This window comes from Pseudopodoces humilis, chromosome 3, assembly GCF_049639895.1.
Source record: "Pseudopodoces humilis isolate 2021_Gansu_Grassland_sample_001 chromosome 3, ASM4963989v1, whole genome shotgun sequence".
Taxonomy (NCBI): Eukaryota; Metazoa; Chordata; class Aves; order Passeriformes; family Paridae; genus Pseudopodoces; species Pseudopodoces humilis.
Genome location: NC_142202.1, coordinates 107,165,971 through 107,185,805, shown reverse-complemented (window position 1 = coordinate 107,185,805; position 19,835 = coordinate 107,165,971). Strand labels below are relative to the sequence as shown.

The 19,835-nt window shown below is 42.3% G+C and overlaps 1 protein-coding gene across 2 annotated transcripts in view; it reads right to left on the bottom strand.

Annotated features, from left to right (window-relative positions):
* Nucleotides 1-3,972: 3,972 nt before the first annotated feature.
* Nucleotides 3,973-19,835, bottom strand: part of FKBP1B (FKBP prolyl isomerase 1B) — a 44,056-nt gene continuing 28,193 nt past the window's right edge. For both annotated transcript variants that reach the window (XM_005521826.3, XM_014251407.2), the window contains 2 exons: nucleotides 7,204-7,316; nucleotides 3,973-4,685 (listed from right to left, as the gene is read on the bottom strand). In XM_005521826.3, the coding sequence (XP_005521883.1) occupies nucleotides 4,557-4,685; nucleotides 7,204-7,316 (242 nt within the window). In that variant the 3' untranslated portion in view covers nucleotides 3,973-4,556. The remainder of the gene's footprint in view (nucleotides 4,686-7,203; nucleotides 7,317-19,835) is intronic.

Sequence of the window (19,835 nt, the reverse complement as noted above, 5' to 3'; positions counted from 1 at the left end):
AAATCAGATGCTACAAAGAAAAGTTCAGTAATGGCTCCTGAAGAGTGAGCTTCAAGCCAGCTCTGGGGGAAAGCAGCCACGATGGCTGAGGTGTGATTTCAGCTTTGGGTGGGTGATTGAAGTCCCATTCTGTGCCTGACCCAGAGCATCCCCCTGTAGCAGATCTGCCCTGCCTTCCCTTGCACACAGGCACTGGGGCTGCGAGCCAGAACCGTGCTTAGCGTGTGATTAGTGTGTGATTCCTCCACCCCTGCCTCTGTCCCCTAAAACTGTTTTTGCAGCAAGAAGCCTTGCAGGCCACAGTAACCCCAGGAGGTCAGGAACAGGCACTGGGAGACCTGGAGCCCAGAAGCTGGGTTAGGTGAGCAGTCCCTCCATGGCCAGCCTGGCTTCCAGGTCCTGCCCATCAATCACATTAACACAAACTGGAGTTCCCAGGCAAGAACCAGATTGCATTAATATGTTTAAATTAATGAAGTATTGCTGGGAGATTTGCTTCAGTGTGATCATCCACAGCTTTTCAAGGATTACAAGCTGCTCTGCCACCACATATCTTTTATATATATAAGTACATATATGCCATATATGTATGTACACATCCATGTACCAAACAGCTGGATAACTGAAATAATTTACACCAATGGCTGGGCACTGAGGAGGCTCCTTGCTGAAATGGGAATTGGTGGTGCTTGTTGCCATGCTGGATTTATGGTTCTAATAAATAATGAACACTGACAATAAATACCAGAGTGCCAATAATTGTGCTGTGTGCTGCCAGCCTTGTTTTAAATCATATGCAAATACCACACTGCTTCTGTCAATAGCAGAGAGCATGGTGCTTGCACTGCAGTGTCTGTTTTGATGAGGATTTGATGCTGTTTGAAAAACATACATAAAAAGCAATTCTTTAGGGTAATAAGATTAATAAAATTTCATTCAATGAATCCTCAAGATCAGCAGCTTTTGATTTCTCAGAGAGCTCAGCTGCTGTCTTTCATTAAATATTCCATTTCATAGTTTTTCTTCCAGTGCCTGTTCAGGGCTTTCAGTGTCCCTGCACATGTAAAATGAAATAATAATTTGTACCTGCAAGACAGAGGGAATGGAAATGGAATGCCCGGAGGAGTGTTTTGATGAGATCTACTCAAGATTTTGTTTGAAATGTAATATCAAAGAACAGGGAAATGAGTTCAGCTCATGAATGGCAGAGGGGCAGCAAATAAAGCAGATGTTACCAGCCTCACACTCTGCATCTGTGCTGGTTTTGTGTGTGCTCACTTCCCGTTTAATTTTTCAGGAAGTAGGGCATGAAATTAAGACTGGAAGGTCATTTTTTTCCCATTGAATCTGTTTAGAAATTAGTAACAAGAGTATATCTGATTACACAGGCAATGACAGTAAATTTTTTCCAATCTACTATATGGGGGTAATAATTTTATGTACTGTGTTGATCGATGATACAATTAAATAAATTAACGCATTTGGAGTCAAATAAAGAGCTGAAGATTACATTTCCTCGAAGACTTAATTTCCTTAAGTATCACAAAGCACAATTAGTTTTCCTTTCAGATTTTTTCTTTTTAATGAAATTGGCATGAAAAATGTAATAATCTGTTTCCAACCAAGGTCTCCGCAGAGAGGAGGCGATGAGGGGGAGCTTCATCAGCCAGCTGTAATAAGGATTTTATGGAGTGGGTAATGGCTGGTTTGTGCTGGGAGGGCAGAAGGGAAGAGCACAGTAGCAGCGCTGCAGATAGAGATGATAAGATCAAGTACGATCAGCTCTCAGAGCCCAGCAGGAACGTGGTTTCTCTGGTGAGAAACCCACAGGCGCAGAAGGACACAGCCATGCCCTGCCTGTTGTCTCCAATACAGCAGAAGCTCCCCAGCAGCAAAGCCAAGAGGGGATGGAGGCAGCAGGGGACCCTTCCAGGGTCACTCACACAATCCTTGGCATTGCCATTCACTGTTGGGGCATTCAGGAAAGGGCCCAAAGCAGGTGCTGGTCTCTGGTGAAACCTCACCTGCAGTGCTGCATCCAGCTCTGGGGTGCCCAGCACAGGGAGGACATGGACCTGCTGGAACAAGTCCAGAGGTGGGACCAGGATGATCAGAGGGATGGAGCACCTCTCCCATGAGGAAAGGCTGGCAGAATTGGGATTGTTCAGCCTGGGAAAGAGAAGCTTTGGGGCAACCTAATGGTGGCCTTCCAGTGCCTGAAGGGAGCTGACAAGAAAGATGCAGAGAGACTATTTACAAGGACATGAAGTGACAAGACAAGGGGGAATGGCTTCAAACTAGCAGAAGGCAGGGTTAGATCATAGATTAGGAAAAAAATTCTTTACTATGGGGACTGGTGAGACACTGGCAAAGGTTCCCCACAGAGGTTGTGGATGTTCTGTCATTGGGAATGTTCAAGGCCAGGCTGGGTGGGGCTTTGAACGACCTGGTTTAATGGAAGGTGTCCCAGTCCATGCTAGGAGATTGGAACAAAATTATCTTTAAGGTCCCTTCCAACCCTGCTTGACAGGCACAAGAGAACCACACCACCTTTAACCAAGATTTTGGGAGGGGCAGTCTATGACCCAGTGGTGAAAGGAAGGCCAGTGACAGAGGCCAGGGCAGTGGCAAAGGAGAGCAGGATCTTTTCAAATTATTTGGGAAAGCTGGTGGACATCAGATCCTGACAGATCCAGTTCCCAATTTTTAACAGGAAATTAGCATGCCCTAAATAAAAGAACTATTAGTGGAGGTGTAACCCGGCTGCTGCAGTGACCTGAGATTTCCACCAAAAAAAAGGGCTCTGAAAAATCCCTTCATTTCTTTATGGAAAGCAAAGTGAGAAAAAAATTTACTTCACTCAGTGTATAAAAATCTGTAAGATACGGATTTATGGGTTTATTACTTAACAAGCTGATATAAATATAGCTCTGTGGATAAAATGAATATCTGGAGAGAGAAGATCATGAGCCATGGTCCCTGGCTAGACCTTCAGTCTTGCTTCTTCTCTGTGCTCATTCCCTCTCCCAACTCCAGGAGGTGTCATCTGGGGTCATCTCTGTAGCTTTGCTGTCTGACTGCACATGCTGAGAGTGTTCTCCTTACACAGATATAGAAACAGCACAACTGTTTGAAATATTACTATCAAAACATCCATTAGTAGAAAACCATGCAAATAGTTTATAGTCAAGTTAAATAAAAGTAACATCATGACCCAGTGATGCCCTGGTTTTCTACAGTAAAGAGGAAAAATGAGCCTAATGGAAAGAACTCAAACAAGGCAAAATAACAGCACAGAGAAAGCTTTGCTGATCAGGTCCTGCTCGCAAATCCAGGTAAGTAAACAGCTAACACATCTTCCTGTCTCCAGAGGAGGAACCAGCATTTCATGAATTCATATAAGCAGCAAATAAAATAAATATTGCTGAGTCTCAAGTGCCAGAGGCCCAGTGCACATGGTCAGTTTGCAGGCTTTGTAAACTGCAGCAGCTGATGAAGCCTAAAAACCCCAGAATCTTCAGTGGCCACATCATCCCAAAGTTCAAATTTCTTCTGAAAGCTGGATGCACATAATCCTGCTCTTTTCTAGCCTTGCTCAGCTCCAGTAGAAAATAAAATATTACACTAGTTTTACTTTGTAAAGGCACAGAGTTATACCAGCACTGCATGTCTTTGACAAGCAGCACTTTCCATCTCTTCAATGGCCAAATTTCGGCCAGAATTGAGAGGCCATAGAGGCAGGGGAAATGGAGAGTGTCAGGAAAACTGTCCCAGCATCCCTTACTTGCATGTCCCAGGTACGTCTGGTCCCACAGAGATCTTCCACTGGGCCATCTCTTATAGAAGCAGTGCATGGAGCTACACATATTTCATATAGGAAGAATAATTAACAAAAAATGGGTTGATGGTTGAAGATCTTCTTATACTGCAAAGAGCATCCAGTAGAGAAGAGAAAAACAGGATGAGAAATGGTAAAGTATCAAGATTTTATTGTTTTATATATATATATACTTATAATTCTTAAATGAGACAGTATTTTTTAAAACAGCAGCAAGCAGAACGTACAAGTTGAGAAAAGTGGCAGCGCAGGTAACTCTGTTTGGCTAATGCCCATTCATGTACAAGGCGTACATTGGATTTTTTTGTTTTTTGAGCACCTTTTGTGATTTTTATTTATTCTTGGTTTAAGTGTACAGTAAGGCAGTGGTTTTTTTCAATAAGGAATATATATATATATATATATTTATATTTTTATATATTTTCAGTCATCACCATGAATTCTTCATACATGCAAATTAAATAAAATGTACAACTCGGAATTGTTACACCGGGAGACATTTTTCCTCAGAGCAAAGCTTCTAATAAAAGGCAAATACAGACACCACGAAGTTATAAAAGAGAAGGAAGGCATAGGAAACCAAACATCAGGCACTACTGACAGGACAGCTCGAGCAGGGAAGGTTGGGATTCCAGTGGAGATTCCTCCTGCCGCTGGCAAGGCAGGAAGGAAAGGATGGTTATTAACAGATGTTTCCAGCCAACTCCCTCGGGAAGGTTCACTCTAACCTGAGAAGCTCCACATCAAAGAGGAGCGTGGCATTAGGAGGTATGACCCCAGGGTGGCCTGTGGCTCCATAGGCCATCTCAGGTGTGCAGGTCAACTTTGCTCTTTGTCCTAAGCTCATCTGTTTTGGATGTTGGAGAAAGGAGAAGACAAAAATAAAAACCAGGATTAGGAGGAAAACAAAAGAAAAATCACTACCTGGCATATTTACAGAATCAAGGAGTTTCATAGAATTGTTTAGCTTGGAAAAGACATTTAACATTATTGAGTCTGGAGCTTGGAAGGAGAAACCCAAGCCAGGTGATGATTCTGAGTCCAAATAGTTTTGCTTCAAGCTGAAGCTGCCATAAACAGGTCAGACATGGGCGTGGGCCTCCTCACTGCTTTGGCTTCTCACAACAGTTACTTAAACTGCCAGAACCAGTCTGGAAGTGACACAAAGTCTTTTTAACACCGTGTTTGGTCCACCCTGCCTATACTGGGCTGGGCTGCAGGAGGGACGAGTTCCTTCTGCAGAGCCCAGGATACATGGAACACCATCAGCAGGCCCTCACAGCTCTCTATTCATGAGAGATCAGTGTCCAGAATAGCCAGGTTCAGCACTTATTTCCCTAAACTCAGTCCAAGCCCCAGGGCAGACATCTCACTTATGCTGCTTATTCAGGCAGAGAGCCCTGGCCCCTGAGATGGTCAGGAATGCTGATTTCCCTCACTCCAGGCTGGCTCTGAAGGGAACTGCTCACCTAGATCTGAAGTTATCTTCTGAGTATTTTGGAACATTTTAAAATTGTTTTTCATGCACCATACACTGGTGTTGGAATACTCACTGGCTACTATGAAACATTTCTTGTTTCACAAGAAACATCCCCTGATTGGAAGCAGTGATTTTAACTCAGACCTCTCTCCCAAGATCGGGCACATCACTGGACTACAGATTATGTGATAGCTCCCATGGAGAATTTTTCAGGTTGAATATTTTCTGGTTCTATAAAATATACCAAAGCTAGAGAGTCAATTGCTTCGGGTAGAAGAAAAATGTGGATATGAACTTTCCCACATTCAAGGAGCACTCATGGCATGGGGATGACGATGTCCAAGCCTATGACCTCCCTGGGTCCCCACAGAGATTTTGCATGGAGCTGGCTGTCCAGTGCTTGGATGTGTCCCTGCAAACCAAGCAGCTAGTAGGTCATGCCTGGGGTTTTAGGGATGAGGCAAACTTGAACTGTCAGAAGCTGAGCAGAGAAATGCAGACCCTGCTGACATCTGACAGTCATTACACCAAGGTCTGTAAAATCTGCGTGCTGGGAACTGCCTTGCTCCAAGAGACTCTGTCCAGAACAGTCCCCAAATCCCTCAAACCCTGGGGTGGAAAGAGATAGCCACGAGCTCGCCTTGTGTCAGTGATCCACTAGGAGGAGTAGGAGGGCAGCCTGTGGCCACACGGGTTTCTGGAATAGCTCTCGGCCACTTATTTTCTAAGGGCCAATAGTCGGGAGTGAGAGCAGTAAGGAAGGGATGAGCAGATTCACCCAGTGCTTGTTGATGCTGTGTTATCCGCACTGGCTTCTGTTTCCTACAGCTCTGCAGTCCTGAGCTGTCTTAGGCCTTTCTGCAAAGCAAATAATAAACAGTCCAACTCAAATCCTTCAGAGGAAGATGGTATTTTTCACATAGGATTCCTCAAATGGACTCCTCTGGCTGTAGAGAAAGGAATGCTTGCATTGCTTTCTCTGTAGGGCTGGAAACCCTTGCCTGTTCCACCCCTCTTTGGAAAAGCATGGTTGCTTCATTCCTCAGTGGGTTTTCTCATTTTGCATTCTTCCCTTCTCTCTATTTAAGCACAGGAAGTTGTTCTTGCTAAAGTTGCTCCTGTAAGAGTATTTGAGCAGTTGCCTCCTACACTGAGCTCTTGGATCCTGAAATGGAAAGTCAGAAGGAATTTGCACCCTAATCTCATTCACTCGAGCTCTTGAGCATCCTGATCACACTCCTCATGTGTGGGGGGCACAAAAAGCAAGAGCTGGCAGTGAATTGTATTGTGGGGCTTTTACTGTGCTGGCGCTCACACTGTAATTAATGGAGGGCAGTTTTCTTTCTCTCAGCACAGGGTTGGTCAGTGAATGTTTTGTAGCTGTGTGTCTGAAGTCATAAAACTGTAACAGTGCAGTTTGGTACCTTATTCACCAGGGTCAGAATCTGTAGCTGGGTCATGGATGTCATGAAAAAGGGCAGCTTGGGCTTTTATGGAGTAGCTGAATAGAGGTCACTCCATAGAAAGCTGCCATCTCAACATTTTAGAGGCCACTGCTGTCTGTGGAGCTGCCCATGGGAGAGAGACAGGGCTTATATGGCACCTGGGGAGGGGATATCACCTCTCCCTCCCAAATGCATACCATGGGGAAAGGCTCATGAGCAGGGGACAGCCATGGATGGATGGATGGATGGATGGATGGATGGATGGATGGATGGATGGATACTACAGGAAATACCGTGCTCAAATGCACCACGCTTTCACAAAAACACACCATATCCTACACTGTGATTTCCACTTGGTCTTGGCACCACTGCCCTGGACATTGCTGAGATTACACATCCTTCAGCCAGCCCCAGGTTCAGCCAGAACAATTTATTAGTACCTGTGTAACACCTTCTTCAAATCCTTTAATGACTTCTTGTCTGCCAATCTTGAACCTGAAAGGCTTGTTTCTGTCTCTGGAGGAATCAAACTTCTTTCCATTCTGCAGCATTCCTGCCAAAACAAGACACACAGTTTCAGTCTGAGCTACATCTAAATTTAAGTGCTGGAGGAGAGGGAAGGAGTGAAAAATTAATGTCTTGGTCACATCAGCTGCTCATTTCCATTTTCCCTTTGAAGCCTCATTCAAAAAGGAGAGGCAACTGCAGTGGTACCATATTGTTACCTTTTCCTTTCAGTAATTTAGGCTCTAAAAAATGGAAATTATTTTTATTTTTCTCAACACAATAGGTTACAACCCATATTGCACCAAACATTGCACAGACATACAGAAGAGCTGTTGTTTGCACAGTGGAGCTCCCTGCCTAAGTGGATAAAGGCAAGCAAGGAACAAGTGGGAGGCAGCAGCAGAGAGAATCCCAAGACAGGTGCCTGATCCAGGGCTGCCCCTAATAATGTGTGTTACACAAACGGGGCCATCCCACACCATGTGTGTGAAACCTCTACACAACATGACAACTCCATGTCTCTCCTCATACACAAAGAAAAGACTGCAGTCACAAATATGAAGTGGCAAAGACATTTAATAAATGTTCTACTACCCTTGTTCACGTTTCCATTCAGCCATCAGAGACAGTCATAGAACACATTACTCGTTCCTTTGGATGGGCACTGTTTCAATCCATGGGTTTTGAACACATGCCCAGATTCCTCAGCAAGTGGACAAACCTTCGACAGCACTACATGATTAGCTATTCTCCTTCTCTTTTCAAACTGTGGATAATTAGGGTAGCTTTTGATTTAGAAATACCTGGTACTTAAAATCCTTTCCTCTGAATATTGCAAGGTTGGGCTGATATTTATATATATTAGAAACAATCTTTCCTTTGTAGTGCTGTAGAGCCAGTGTTGTGGGCAAGCACTATGACTCTCCTATACAAGGAGTTGTACAAAGAGAAATTAATTAATCTGAGAAAGACTCTGGTTGCAAAGAACATTAACAAGTCCAGCTTTGAAAGAAAATGCTGAGAAAAGTGTCCTTAAGATCCAGTATCAAAGATACCAAGCTATCAAAGTCTTACTAGTTTCTTTCCATTAAAGCAGTTATAGTAACAGATCAGCTTGATGCAAGAATTTTATTTTTCAGTAAAAACCATCAATTATTGTCCAATAACAAAGAGACATATTTTGCTTGCTTAAAAAATCTGTACTATGAATCAAAGGTAAATACGAGATGTGCCAGAACGAAAAACAGATACCAAAAAGGTAGGATTCATTTTTACCAACTTTAGTCTTCTAAGAGGTAGCCAGTTACTTCTCAGCTTATTACTCAGAGAAAATAGATAATCAAGTCAGAGAAAAATGCACTTTCAGGGAGCAATTCATCTAACCAGATCTAGCGATGTACATTAGGACAAAATGAATCACATCCCAGCAATGCCTATTTCTGTCCAATGAATAAAGGGAAGTCCAAATAACAGCTCAGACATAGATATCTCCAAATTCATTAGTAGTTAAGACAGTGGCAGTGGAGTTCTGGACTTGCAGTTGTGAGCACACAGGGTTTGACTATTCTAGTGGGGTTCTCTGTCCAGATATTTTAATATTATATTTTACATCAATGTTAAAATAAAATGCCATATTAAGGCAAATTAGTCATTAGCCAAGTCAAATGTTTGTCCAGGCTGGTCTTTCAGACACACCTATGCATGTGCCCAAGGCCTTGGAAATAAAACTATGGAATTACCTGCCCATAAGGAATGTTTCATAATCACTACCAATAGTGCCCGACACAATCCTTTAGTTTTTCACAGTAAAATAATGAAATGTTGTATGTGTGCTCTGATGCAAGTACATAGAATCACAGAATCACAGACTCAATGAGGCTGGACAAGACCTCTGAGATCATTGAGTCCAACCTATGACTCAATGCCACCCTGTCAAACAGAACATGGCACTGAGTGCCACACCCAGGTGACTCCACCACCTCCCTGGGCAGCCCATTCCAATGTCTAATTACCCTTTCTATGAAGAAATTCCTCCTAATGTCCAACCAAAACCTCCCCTGGCACAGTCTGAGGTTGTTTCATTTTTGTCTGTCCCATGTTCCCTGGGAGCAGAGCCTGACCCCCATGTGGCCGCACCCTCCTGTCAGGGAGTTGTAGAGAGTGATGAGGTCCTGCTGAGCCTCCTTTTCTCCAGACTAAACACTCCTACCTCCCTCAGCCACTCCTCATAGGATTTACCCTTCCCCAGCTCCACTGCCCTTCTCTGGACTCACTCCAGCCCCTCAATGTCCTTCCTGAACTGAGGGGCCAGAACTGGACAGAGAACTCAAGGAATGGCCTCACCAATACAGGGAAAAACTGACATATTATGCAATGTATAAGCTCAGTGATACTCACAATCCCCTCCAGGCAGGCTGGGAAGCCACAGCAGCTCCTGAACAAGGTTTTCCAGCTACAGACTAAGATGGATTCATTTGTAATATAGAAACTCAGCCTGTATTGGGGGAGGGCAGGCAGGGAGAAGCAGCTCAGGGGGAACTCTCAGGCATATCATATAATCCTTTTTGAAGTATTTGATCTTAAATTCAAGTGACAGTCCTTCCTCAGAGCACTTTTATTTTTAAACACATCATAAAACCTTATGATTCTATGAAATGGAAGGAGACTATTACAGTATCCCAATATTTAATAGTTTTAATATTAAAACTTAGTACTGTCATTACAGTTTGCATGTTCAAAGCAGTACGCAAACCCTAATTATTCTTCACATCAGCCCAAGGATGTGGCTGTTATAAAATAGCCTCAATCTGAAAGTTCAGATTCAGTTGCAAAGTTCCACAACACTTTATTATGCATTCATTTCACTTTGCAACTAAATCCTATTAAAACTCTTAGCTTAAAGCTCTGATGGTTTACTAAACAGCCCACATCAAACCAGAGGCAGAATCAGAATTAACTCTTCAGAGATTCTGACAAGAGCTCCTGGACAATGTTTCCCATTTTAAGTAACATTTCCATCTTCCCACGAGCTTGCTAGTTTGATACACCATTTAAAAACTAATTCATTTCACTAGAAAATGCCCACAGAAGATGTGTTAGGCCTTGTAGAAGAAATTAGACTCTTCTGTATTTACAGCAACATCCTATTTTCAGCAATAGCTGAAAATTCATGAGGTTATGGATTCATAAATGTAACTTCCTCTGTCATCACCTTACTGCTTTAGGAAGACAAACTGGGATGCAGAGTCAAATGTGTTTGTATTCACCAAAGCTCTGGCAGAAGGGTCAATTTTTATGTGAATGCCCTTTAAATGCACATTCTGGAAATGAGTCAGAGACTCCATGTGCCCTGAAGAAGTTCTGATAAGGATTTAGATGTAAACTTTAGATATTTTTTAATCTCTGGTTCTGAGAGTTAGAGTTGGCTTTGCAGGCTCCTGGGAGCTAAAACAGCATGATGCTTTATTTTCTCTCTTGCTAATGCACCAATTGATTTTTTTTTTTGTGAAAAGAATTGATTTAGTTAATATTCTTCAACAGGGATGGATGCCCATCTTCAGCCTACATCTTTATTTACTTAACAGCAGGGAGAAAAAACCCACAATCTGGAACTCAGCAACGACATTGTTTTGCAAGTCAGAACAATCAATAAAGAGTTTTGCCTGAGCAAGGACATCTAGATGCCTATATGGCTACTTGTTAAAAAACCCTTAGGTTTCTGAAAGGGAACAATCATTGTATTAAAATAATTAATTGCACAAACTTGGTTATCAGAATATGGCACAGATTTGAAAACTTTGATCTACAAGGCATCCTAATTGAAAACCAAGTTTTAAAAATTAAGTGGGTGTAGAAAAGGAGACATTTCAGATCATAGGTTGTGGGAACCTAATTAGATGGGAAAGATCATACCTGGGACCAGGTTCCTGAGACAGGGAATAAATCTGAAGCCCTGGGGAGGTGGGGTGCTGGGGGGATGCTGATGGAGCCATCCTACCTCAGACTTTTAAGGTCATGTCCCTGATCCGCATTTGCAGCTGGACCTTTGCCCTCAGATATTCCTTTACATTGTGAAGCTCACCATGCCTCTGGGTCTCTGTAAGGAGCCCCTCAGACCATGCAGTCTCCATCAACATTAATATCTATCTTGGGGCTCTCCATCACACCTATTCCTCTATTATTGCCATGCTGCCTGGCCGGACTGGTCCCGGGACAGCAACAATGGGTCCTACTGAACCACCGATGTTCAGCTCACTGAAGATGCAGATTAAAGAGCAGATGAATCATTTTATTAAGGAACATGGCCACAGATCCATCCAATCTACAGTGGACTACAATGCCATTTGGGCTAAACTGGCAGTGAAAACACAACTTCAGGCGAGGTTCAACACAAGTTATTACTCCTTATTAAAACACAGGTGTGTCTGTAGCTGTGTCTGCACTACTTTTTAACACTACACTGCTTTAGCCATGATCCCATCACTGCAGTCAGTTTCCTAAGGGGAGAGTGCTAATGAAATGTCACTGTCTGCACTTGCCTAATAACTTGGGAGTCTTTGAGCCAACTTCAACTGCATTTGGCAGAGGAACAGGGATCATACCAACATTAAGATCCTATGCATGTAATGAAAAAAATCTGCCTCGGAAGACGACCCTGTAAGAGCTGCTACCAAGAGGAAGGCTCAATCTTTGTTACCAGAGAAACTCTATTATTGAGGAGAGGTCAGGAATGGAAAGGCTGGACCACAGACTAAGTTTCTTTTAGCTTACTTATCTTCTTTCATCTGAGAATGGTTCAGCTGGGAGTACAACACAAATTATAGCACAAATCCACAGAGCCAGCCCAGCTGTTAGGCACCTAACCTACACCTATTGTCCCAACAAAACCCAGCCCCAAACCATGGCCAAACTGTTATCCACACAAAGGATGGATGGAGAGAGAACACTGAAGTCCATCCACAGATAGTCTGTCAAGCTTCTGTGCCTGAACCTGGAAATTTAATGTGTAAATTCCACTGCTAATGTTATTTAGTTCAAAGGCAGAAACTGTGTCTCAACCTGTCATCTAGGCTACACCTGTGGTTAATGGATAAAGAGAGCTACCTCCAAGAAATATTCATCCCACCTAGATTTAGATGTTAGTACTGAAATAAACCTCCTGGAACTGTTTATCATTCTCAGTCAACTACCTTACAAAAGGTAAGATACCTTAAACCAAATGCTAGACTGCCAGGTTTTTACAGGGTCCTAGTGAGGCAGTATTAACTCAGCCATCCATCCCTAGATGAAACAGGCAAAATTGCATCCCAGGCCTCTCTGACTCCAGTGTTTACTGAATTATTTGTCTCTGCAGTGTTGACAAGTTCTGGGAATCAGAAGATGATCCTAATCCAGGACAAATCTCTTGATTTCACTACTTGCTCTCTTTTTATCCTGTACAATGGGATTCACTTACCTCACAAGTATTGAGAGGATAAACTGAATTAAATAGGTGATTTTCAAAAAACCAGCATCATTCATCTATGAAGTATTCCATTCCCTTATTTTTTCAAGCAGTAGTTACCTACAGAATGTAAAGGCAATACATATGCTTAAAGACAGCTACTTCCTGAACACTTTTTTGGCAGCATAAAGAGTGGCAGAGAAGGTGTTTCTAGGACACTATCCTGTTTCATTTTATGTAAACCAGAGGCTCTTCAGGACAGAAACTATATTCTGATGTCCCTCAATGCCATCGCATTTCCAATTATGCCTTGTAATCAATCTGTGCTGTTAGGAACACGTCTTTGGGTCTGGTTCCTAGGACCTTCTGAGGAATTAATGTTGCTGTGGGTTAAGAATTTTTCCATCTCAAGTGTTTATATTTTTCCTCATAAAGTATATTGTTTCTATATCAAAATATATCCATATTCTCTCAGAAGAATATCACAAAGGCTGGAAATTCTGATCTTTCCCCCATTACAACATGCAACTATTACTAATATCCACTTTTAGCCTGGAAAATATATTATCAGAAAGATTCTAGTAACTGCACAGAAGTCCTTGCATCAACATTGATGCCTTCCCAGTGTACAGAGGAAGACACAGTTCAGTACAATTGCATAGGTGTGGTGGGAGAAACACATCCAGAAAGCCACAAATCACATCGCAGGTTCATTCACACCAACAGAATGCCACTGTAGTGTCACTTGCATTTTACATTAAAACAGATCTGTTGTCTTCAGGATTCTGAATATTCAGATATTCTGAAATACTCTGGAAAAACACTCCCTGCATTCAGTGGTGTTCCCACTTTAGCTTGTGGCTGAGTCTCAAGCTAACACACCTGAAAAATGTGTGGTTTCCCTCAGGAACAAAAACTAATTCCCCTGTGTCTTGGTGTTAAACACAGAGATCTGGGCAACAGTTTTTCTGGGCGACTGTTGGTGCCTCGTGTTTCTTCTTCCTAGGACCTAACTCAGCTCTCCAACTCATCCCATCAGAATTCAGATGTGCATCAGTCAGACATCTCACACTTCTCCCATCTTAATTTCATTATTATCTCAAAATGCAATTCAGTGTTTTAGACATTTTTGTTGTAACAACAGCTCCCAGTAACCTGTAGTTATACCTGGCCATGAGCCTCTACTTGACACAACAAAGTGAGTAGCATACTCATCTGATTTCCTTGATTTGACTTCCAAAGCAAACTCTTCTGGACAAATTTGTTGTCTCTTGAATTTTACTGATGGCCTTTGTAATGGAAACAAAGAGTGTTGAATGTGAGCTGGAAGATGCCTTTGTCCCCTAGCTATGTTGGAACAGGGGCCACCTTACTGTGTCCTGTCTGGGGACTCTGGCAACAGAACCACAAAGGGAAGCCTCACTTTTCCAGGGAAAGGCTCAACAATAGAGGTTTAGTACCACTGCAAACACTCAGTTTTGTCATGCTAACATTTCCTCTGCTTAATACAAATTCTTATGTGGAAAAAAGGATTTACTGTCTCAGACTGCATTTTCCTGACTGACTGCAAAACTGACAGTTTGCAGCCACTTAAGAAAAAAATATTAATACTTTAAGGGAATTTTCAGTCTAGAGGGATAATAGTTGAAGAAAAAGGGGGAAGGGGATAAGCACAACTCTGCAGCGTATCAGCTCTTTACCACAATTATTTTGTTTTGTCTGGAAAGGCAACAGCAAGGACTTGAATGTGCCATTTGTTGCCATGACAAACCGACTCGAAGAAGTGGGAAACGGAGAGCGGTGGTGGGCACTTCCCAGTTCCTGCTACCGCAGTGCACTTCAGTAATGCTTCATCTTTTGAACACAGGCAGCCTTGCTGCTTCATTTTCTTCGTGTATTAGATACTCATATATCTTTAATGTGGAGTAAGAGCAGCACAATCAATTATTTATCGTGCAGCTGACAGCATGCAATGAAGACACAACAGACAGCTCTTCAATAATGCATCACTGTGGGCTATGAATCACTGTTGCGTACAACCACAAGACAATATGAAAGAACCTTGCACTTAGCTCGACTTCACAGCCAGGAAAATTACCTGCAATTGTCTAGTTCATTCTGCTGAAAGGCATTATTCTGTCCTAGCGGCTTTAGGGATTTGCATACTTTTAAGAGAAGGAAAAGTAGATTTACCTTCAAGGGAGATATGAGGCTCACTAAGCATTTTCTACCTAAGTTGTGAAGAGACCAAAACAATTCCTCTGGTATCCCATCACCTTAAAACAGTTATTTTATTTTATTTTAGGGTTTGATTCTGTTACTGTTACAAAGTTTGACTATAAAATATACATGTACTGCAGCATAAGGCAAATTTCATTTGAATAAGCATGGCAGAATCAGGTCAGTGTGGGAATGCTAATGAGAAGGACGATAGATGTCTAAAGTAGCATTTTAGAAAGAATGTATTAATATGGAAATACTTTGGATCTCTTATTTCTCTATCCCCAAACACCATGTCCTGCAACACAGGGTCTTCAGGGAGAGGGAATGTTCCTCACTGGTCTGGGTCTTTCTGTCCCTGCCCTCTGGTAGCAGCCCAAAAGCACAAAGAACAGTTCAAGCATGCAAAGAAGAGAGTCTGAAAGATTTCCCACACAAACACAAGCAGCAGAGCTTGCCCAAAGAATTCTGAGCACCTAGTGCACCATGAGAACAGAGCAGTAAAATAATATTTTTTTTCACCTTGATTTCATTCTCAGTCTCATCCTTATCCTATACCACATGTATTTCCTTCCCTCCTCCCTTTTTGTTTCATGGTGGCCTGTGTTCTGAGAGCGTGGATTTGACATTTTAGCCTGTGGCACATACACAACTGTGGATATGACCTCCCTTTGGGAAGTTACACACTTGTGTAGCAGGTTAAACCACACTGAAATAGGTGTGAGTGTGACAGCCACTGCCTCTCGGGGTACGGCACCAGAGGGCCCAAGGTGGAACTCCGGAGTTCTCAACACAGATCTGGGTGCAGGGAGCTGGAAAAACAGAAAAGCATCTTCACAGGTTGCCTGTGAAAGCTCTGAGATCACATGAGAGGGGACTTGGGGTAAAAGCACCAGATTCTTAATTCCTCCTCTGCTCCAAGGAAGAAACTGCCAGAAGAAGCACCTTCCCAGCCCAACATGACAATCTTACCAGCAGTTAGGTGTAATGTTTTGATGAAAAGTTCTTCTCAGATTGGGAATTTTTTGGTTTTCAGCTGTCTAGCCTTGTAGTATGTTTCCTTCTAAATAAAATTTGTGCTAAAAATCTTAATTTAAATGCAACACTTCTGATTCCTGTGGCTTAAGCGAGCAACAGCCTAATGATAGATTCACCCATCTCTAGCAGGGCACTGAATTAAGGGACTATGGAGAGAATCACAGAATGGTCAGGGCTGCAAGGAATGCTAAAAGATCTCATTCCAACTCCCTGCCATGTGCAGGGACACCTTCCACTAGATCCGACTGCTAATGGCACCATCCAGCCTGGTGTTAAACACTTCCACAGATGGGGAATCCACAGCTTCTCTGGGAATGCCCAGAGGCAATAAATTTGAGCATAAAAATTATATTACTTATGTGTTACCATTTAACACCAAGGTGTTAAAATGGTATATTGGCTTTTAGGGCATTTGGAATTGAAAAGTAACAGTTCTCCCCACATCCCTCATGAATGAATGCTCTTCCTTTTCCATAGGTCATTGTTTGCTTGGTTCCTTATCACATCCAACTTTCTTACTGCTCAGCATGGCTACAGCTCCTTCACAGAGGAGTGTTTTACTGAGATTCATCTTGACAAACACAGCAATCATCTAACATCATGCAAAAGACTTAGCAGCTACTCTCTTCTTAAATAACATGGAGAAAAGGAAAAACATTCTTGGAAAAAGAGAGAAACATACAGGACACAACCAGAGAAGTTAGTAGTTTATAAAAATGCATGTTTACTGAGCCAGTATGTCAGCCAGCCACAGTCAATATGCCAAGATTACATGAAGGCAGAGGTAGACACTGCTGTTCCACCATGATCTCATATGTATATAAAACATACATAATGCAGAAGTCCAATGCTTTTCATCCAGGATGTCCAACTTTTTGATCTAGACTGGTCAGACATCCCTGTAATATCTTATTTTAGACATGTGGTATAACCTTCCCAGCTGGAATTATGCAATAGCCCCTCCCTTCACATGTGTTTGGAGAATTCCTGGGGAGTCATCTCCTCCTGCCTGTGATTCCATGCAGAAAAATGAGACATTACTTCACTGACACCAATTTGAGGCCACTATGAGGCCTCACTCCAGCATAACACACAGAGTTTCCAGGGTGATCAGGTGGAACACACTGCTGGTTCACTCAGGGGATGAGTCCCTTGCTGGGACAGAAAAGGCATCTTGATACTGCGCTCTGCCCACTGACATGGACAGACTGTAGACTTCTAGGTACCTAAAGATAGTCAAGCTTAATTCCACCCCAAATTACTTGATGACAGTCAAGATTAGTGAAAAAATGCATCTTGAAACCAGGTTGGTTCTGATTTGTGCACCAAATGCCTTCCAGTGTATTATGTTGCCTGAAGTTCTTTAGGCTCGGTGACCACAGGTCTACCCAGTCACTTAGACTCAGCAACCCTGCTGTAGGAATAACAGGAGAGCCTCTTCTAGTCTTTGAATGATGTCTGAGAAGGGCTCATTAACGAGTTACGTGTTAGGAAACCCTTACTGTATTGTCAGAAGTTCAGCCTACCATTCCATCAGGTAAACCCATCACTTTGCTGAGCAGAAGCTTTGTCGTTTGCTGCAGGCCTCCAGTGGAGAAATGTCTTATTTTACTTTTCTAGGCTATCATTTTAAAAGGTATATGAGATACACTCATCAAAGGGACAAATCTTTCCATGGATGTACAGTCTGCTCTTCCCACCTACTAGGAATGCACCTGCTTCAACAAGAAAAGAGTATTTTTGCAGTAGTTTTCAATGTAAACAGTGTTTTATGTGCTCCAAGGCAGACACTGTCAGTGTCATAAATATCACTCTGCCTGTAAACTTTTGAGTTCTTACTACAAAATTATTTTTTTTCCACATTTTTTTTCTATTTTTGCTCATCATTTCTGATGCTGCAGGTTCTCTTTGTGAACTGGCACAGTTCTCCTGATATTAATGAAAGTACAAAAATATATGTAACAGTTTGAGACCTGGATCTCAGTAATTTAAATCTATGTTGAATCAGGTACTCAGGACTATTTTCCAGAGCAGAATCCTGCAAGAATACGGAATAGTGTACATTTGTGATAAGAGCAAAAACTGGATGTTAGAAAGAATAGGCTGTGTCACCAGACAGCTGTGTAAGTGTAACTCACCTTCATTTTATTCCCTGTGAAACAAGCATAAGTCAGCTAGTCAATAGCATATCCAGCAATAATATTATTAACTAATATACTTTGCCTTGGATATCCTGAAAGGCTTCATTTAGTAAGCCCTTAAAGTATCTTCCGAGACACAGTGGAAAGGAGCTATTAACAGCACAGTTTGTTCTTATAAATAGGTCTTTTCCATATCTAAGTTTTGATTTCAGTGATCTTATAAACAAACTATGGAAAAAGTAGCAGCTGTTATCTTGACAGATGGGTCTCAGACATTGCTCTGCTGGACATTACAGTCGTCTCTCTGAAGAACAATAGGAATTTCCAAGTGCCTGTATCTATTTCCATCTCTTTAATAAGCCACTCATGTCTTGGGCAATGGAGAAGCAAGAATGCAAAATAAACACTTTTAGGGGACAAATCTCAGAAAAAAGGGTAAGAAGAGGGATATCACACATTAGGGACTTTCCCCTTGCATTTTACTGAAGTGAGAGACAGAAGAATCTGAAGTTTCTTACACAGGCAATAAGGACAAGCAGGCACTTCCAGAAGGTGAGATACGGAAAGCCTGTGCACCAAATGACATACAGACAATAGTCAGGTAGCAGAACACAGTAAGTACAAGGATGAACCTCAATTTTAATATCTTTCTAAAATTTAGCATCATCATTCATTTTGGATGTATAGCTTTGAATCTGGTTTTAAGGACAGACAGAAGGCTGAGAAAGCTCATCCTTTTCCAAGGGTGGTCGGGAGAGACGGTACTGCCGCCCACCTTTCCTATTATAAACTCTTGTCAAGGCACTCTGAGTTCAACCTCACCTTAACCCTGAATTTAAACTCATGTTCTTCACCTTTTCTGATGGTGTTCTCATCATCAGACAACCAGAACACTCAATGGGATCACCCTCTATGCTCCCTCCTTGACTATGGTAGCTGGAAACAGAGAACAATAGTCAGGAGAAAACTAAACAAGCATTAATTCTGCAGATCAGTGGCACGGGCAGAGATCTGGATCCCAGTTCAGACTCATGGAATCATAGAATGGTTTGTGTTGGAAGGGGCCTTAGATAAATAATCTCGTTCCAATCCCTCTTCTCTGGGCACCTCTCACTAGCCCAGGCTGCTCCAAGCCCCATCCAACCTGGCCTGGAACACTTGCAGGGATGAGGACACCACAGCCCTTCTGGGAAACCAATCCTTGCTCCCAAGACTTAGATCAGCAGTGCTTGATGTGTAGGGTTTGTCCCTGCATTGCCCTCACTGCCTTTAGTGGAAGTTGAGGATGGACTGCACAGACCATAACCTTTTCCCAAAAGCAAAAGTGTTTTCACACTCAGGACTGCTGCAAACAAAAGACATTGTAAATTAAGTCAGTTTAAATATTACAGATAGTCTGTCCATAAACACAAACAACAGAGGTAAACATTGCCAAAAATACCTCAACAGCACAGCAGAGTGGAGAGCAACACAAGTCGAGCGTGGACGAAACACCAAAGCACTACATAAACAAATGTATTATTACACCAACAATGAACAGCCTGAAGATTTCAGACTCTATAGTGAAATGTGTAATAGTATAATCTGTAAAAGCAAAGACTGAGGTGGTGCATACATTGCATAACTCACAGGGACTGCTGTAGACCAGACTGTGCTCTACCCCAGGTCATACTATCTTTTATAATCCCAGCATGTGTAACTGAAAAAGTAACATCTATATGAG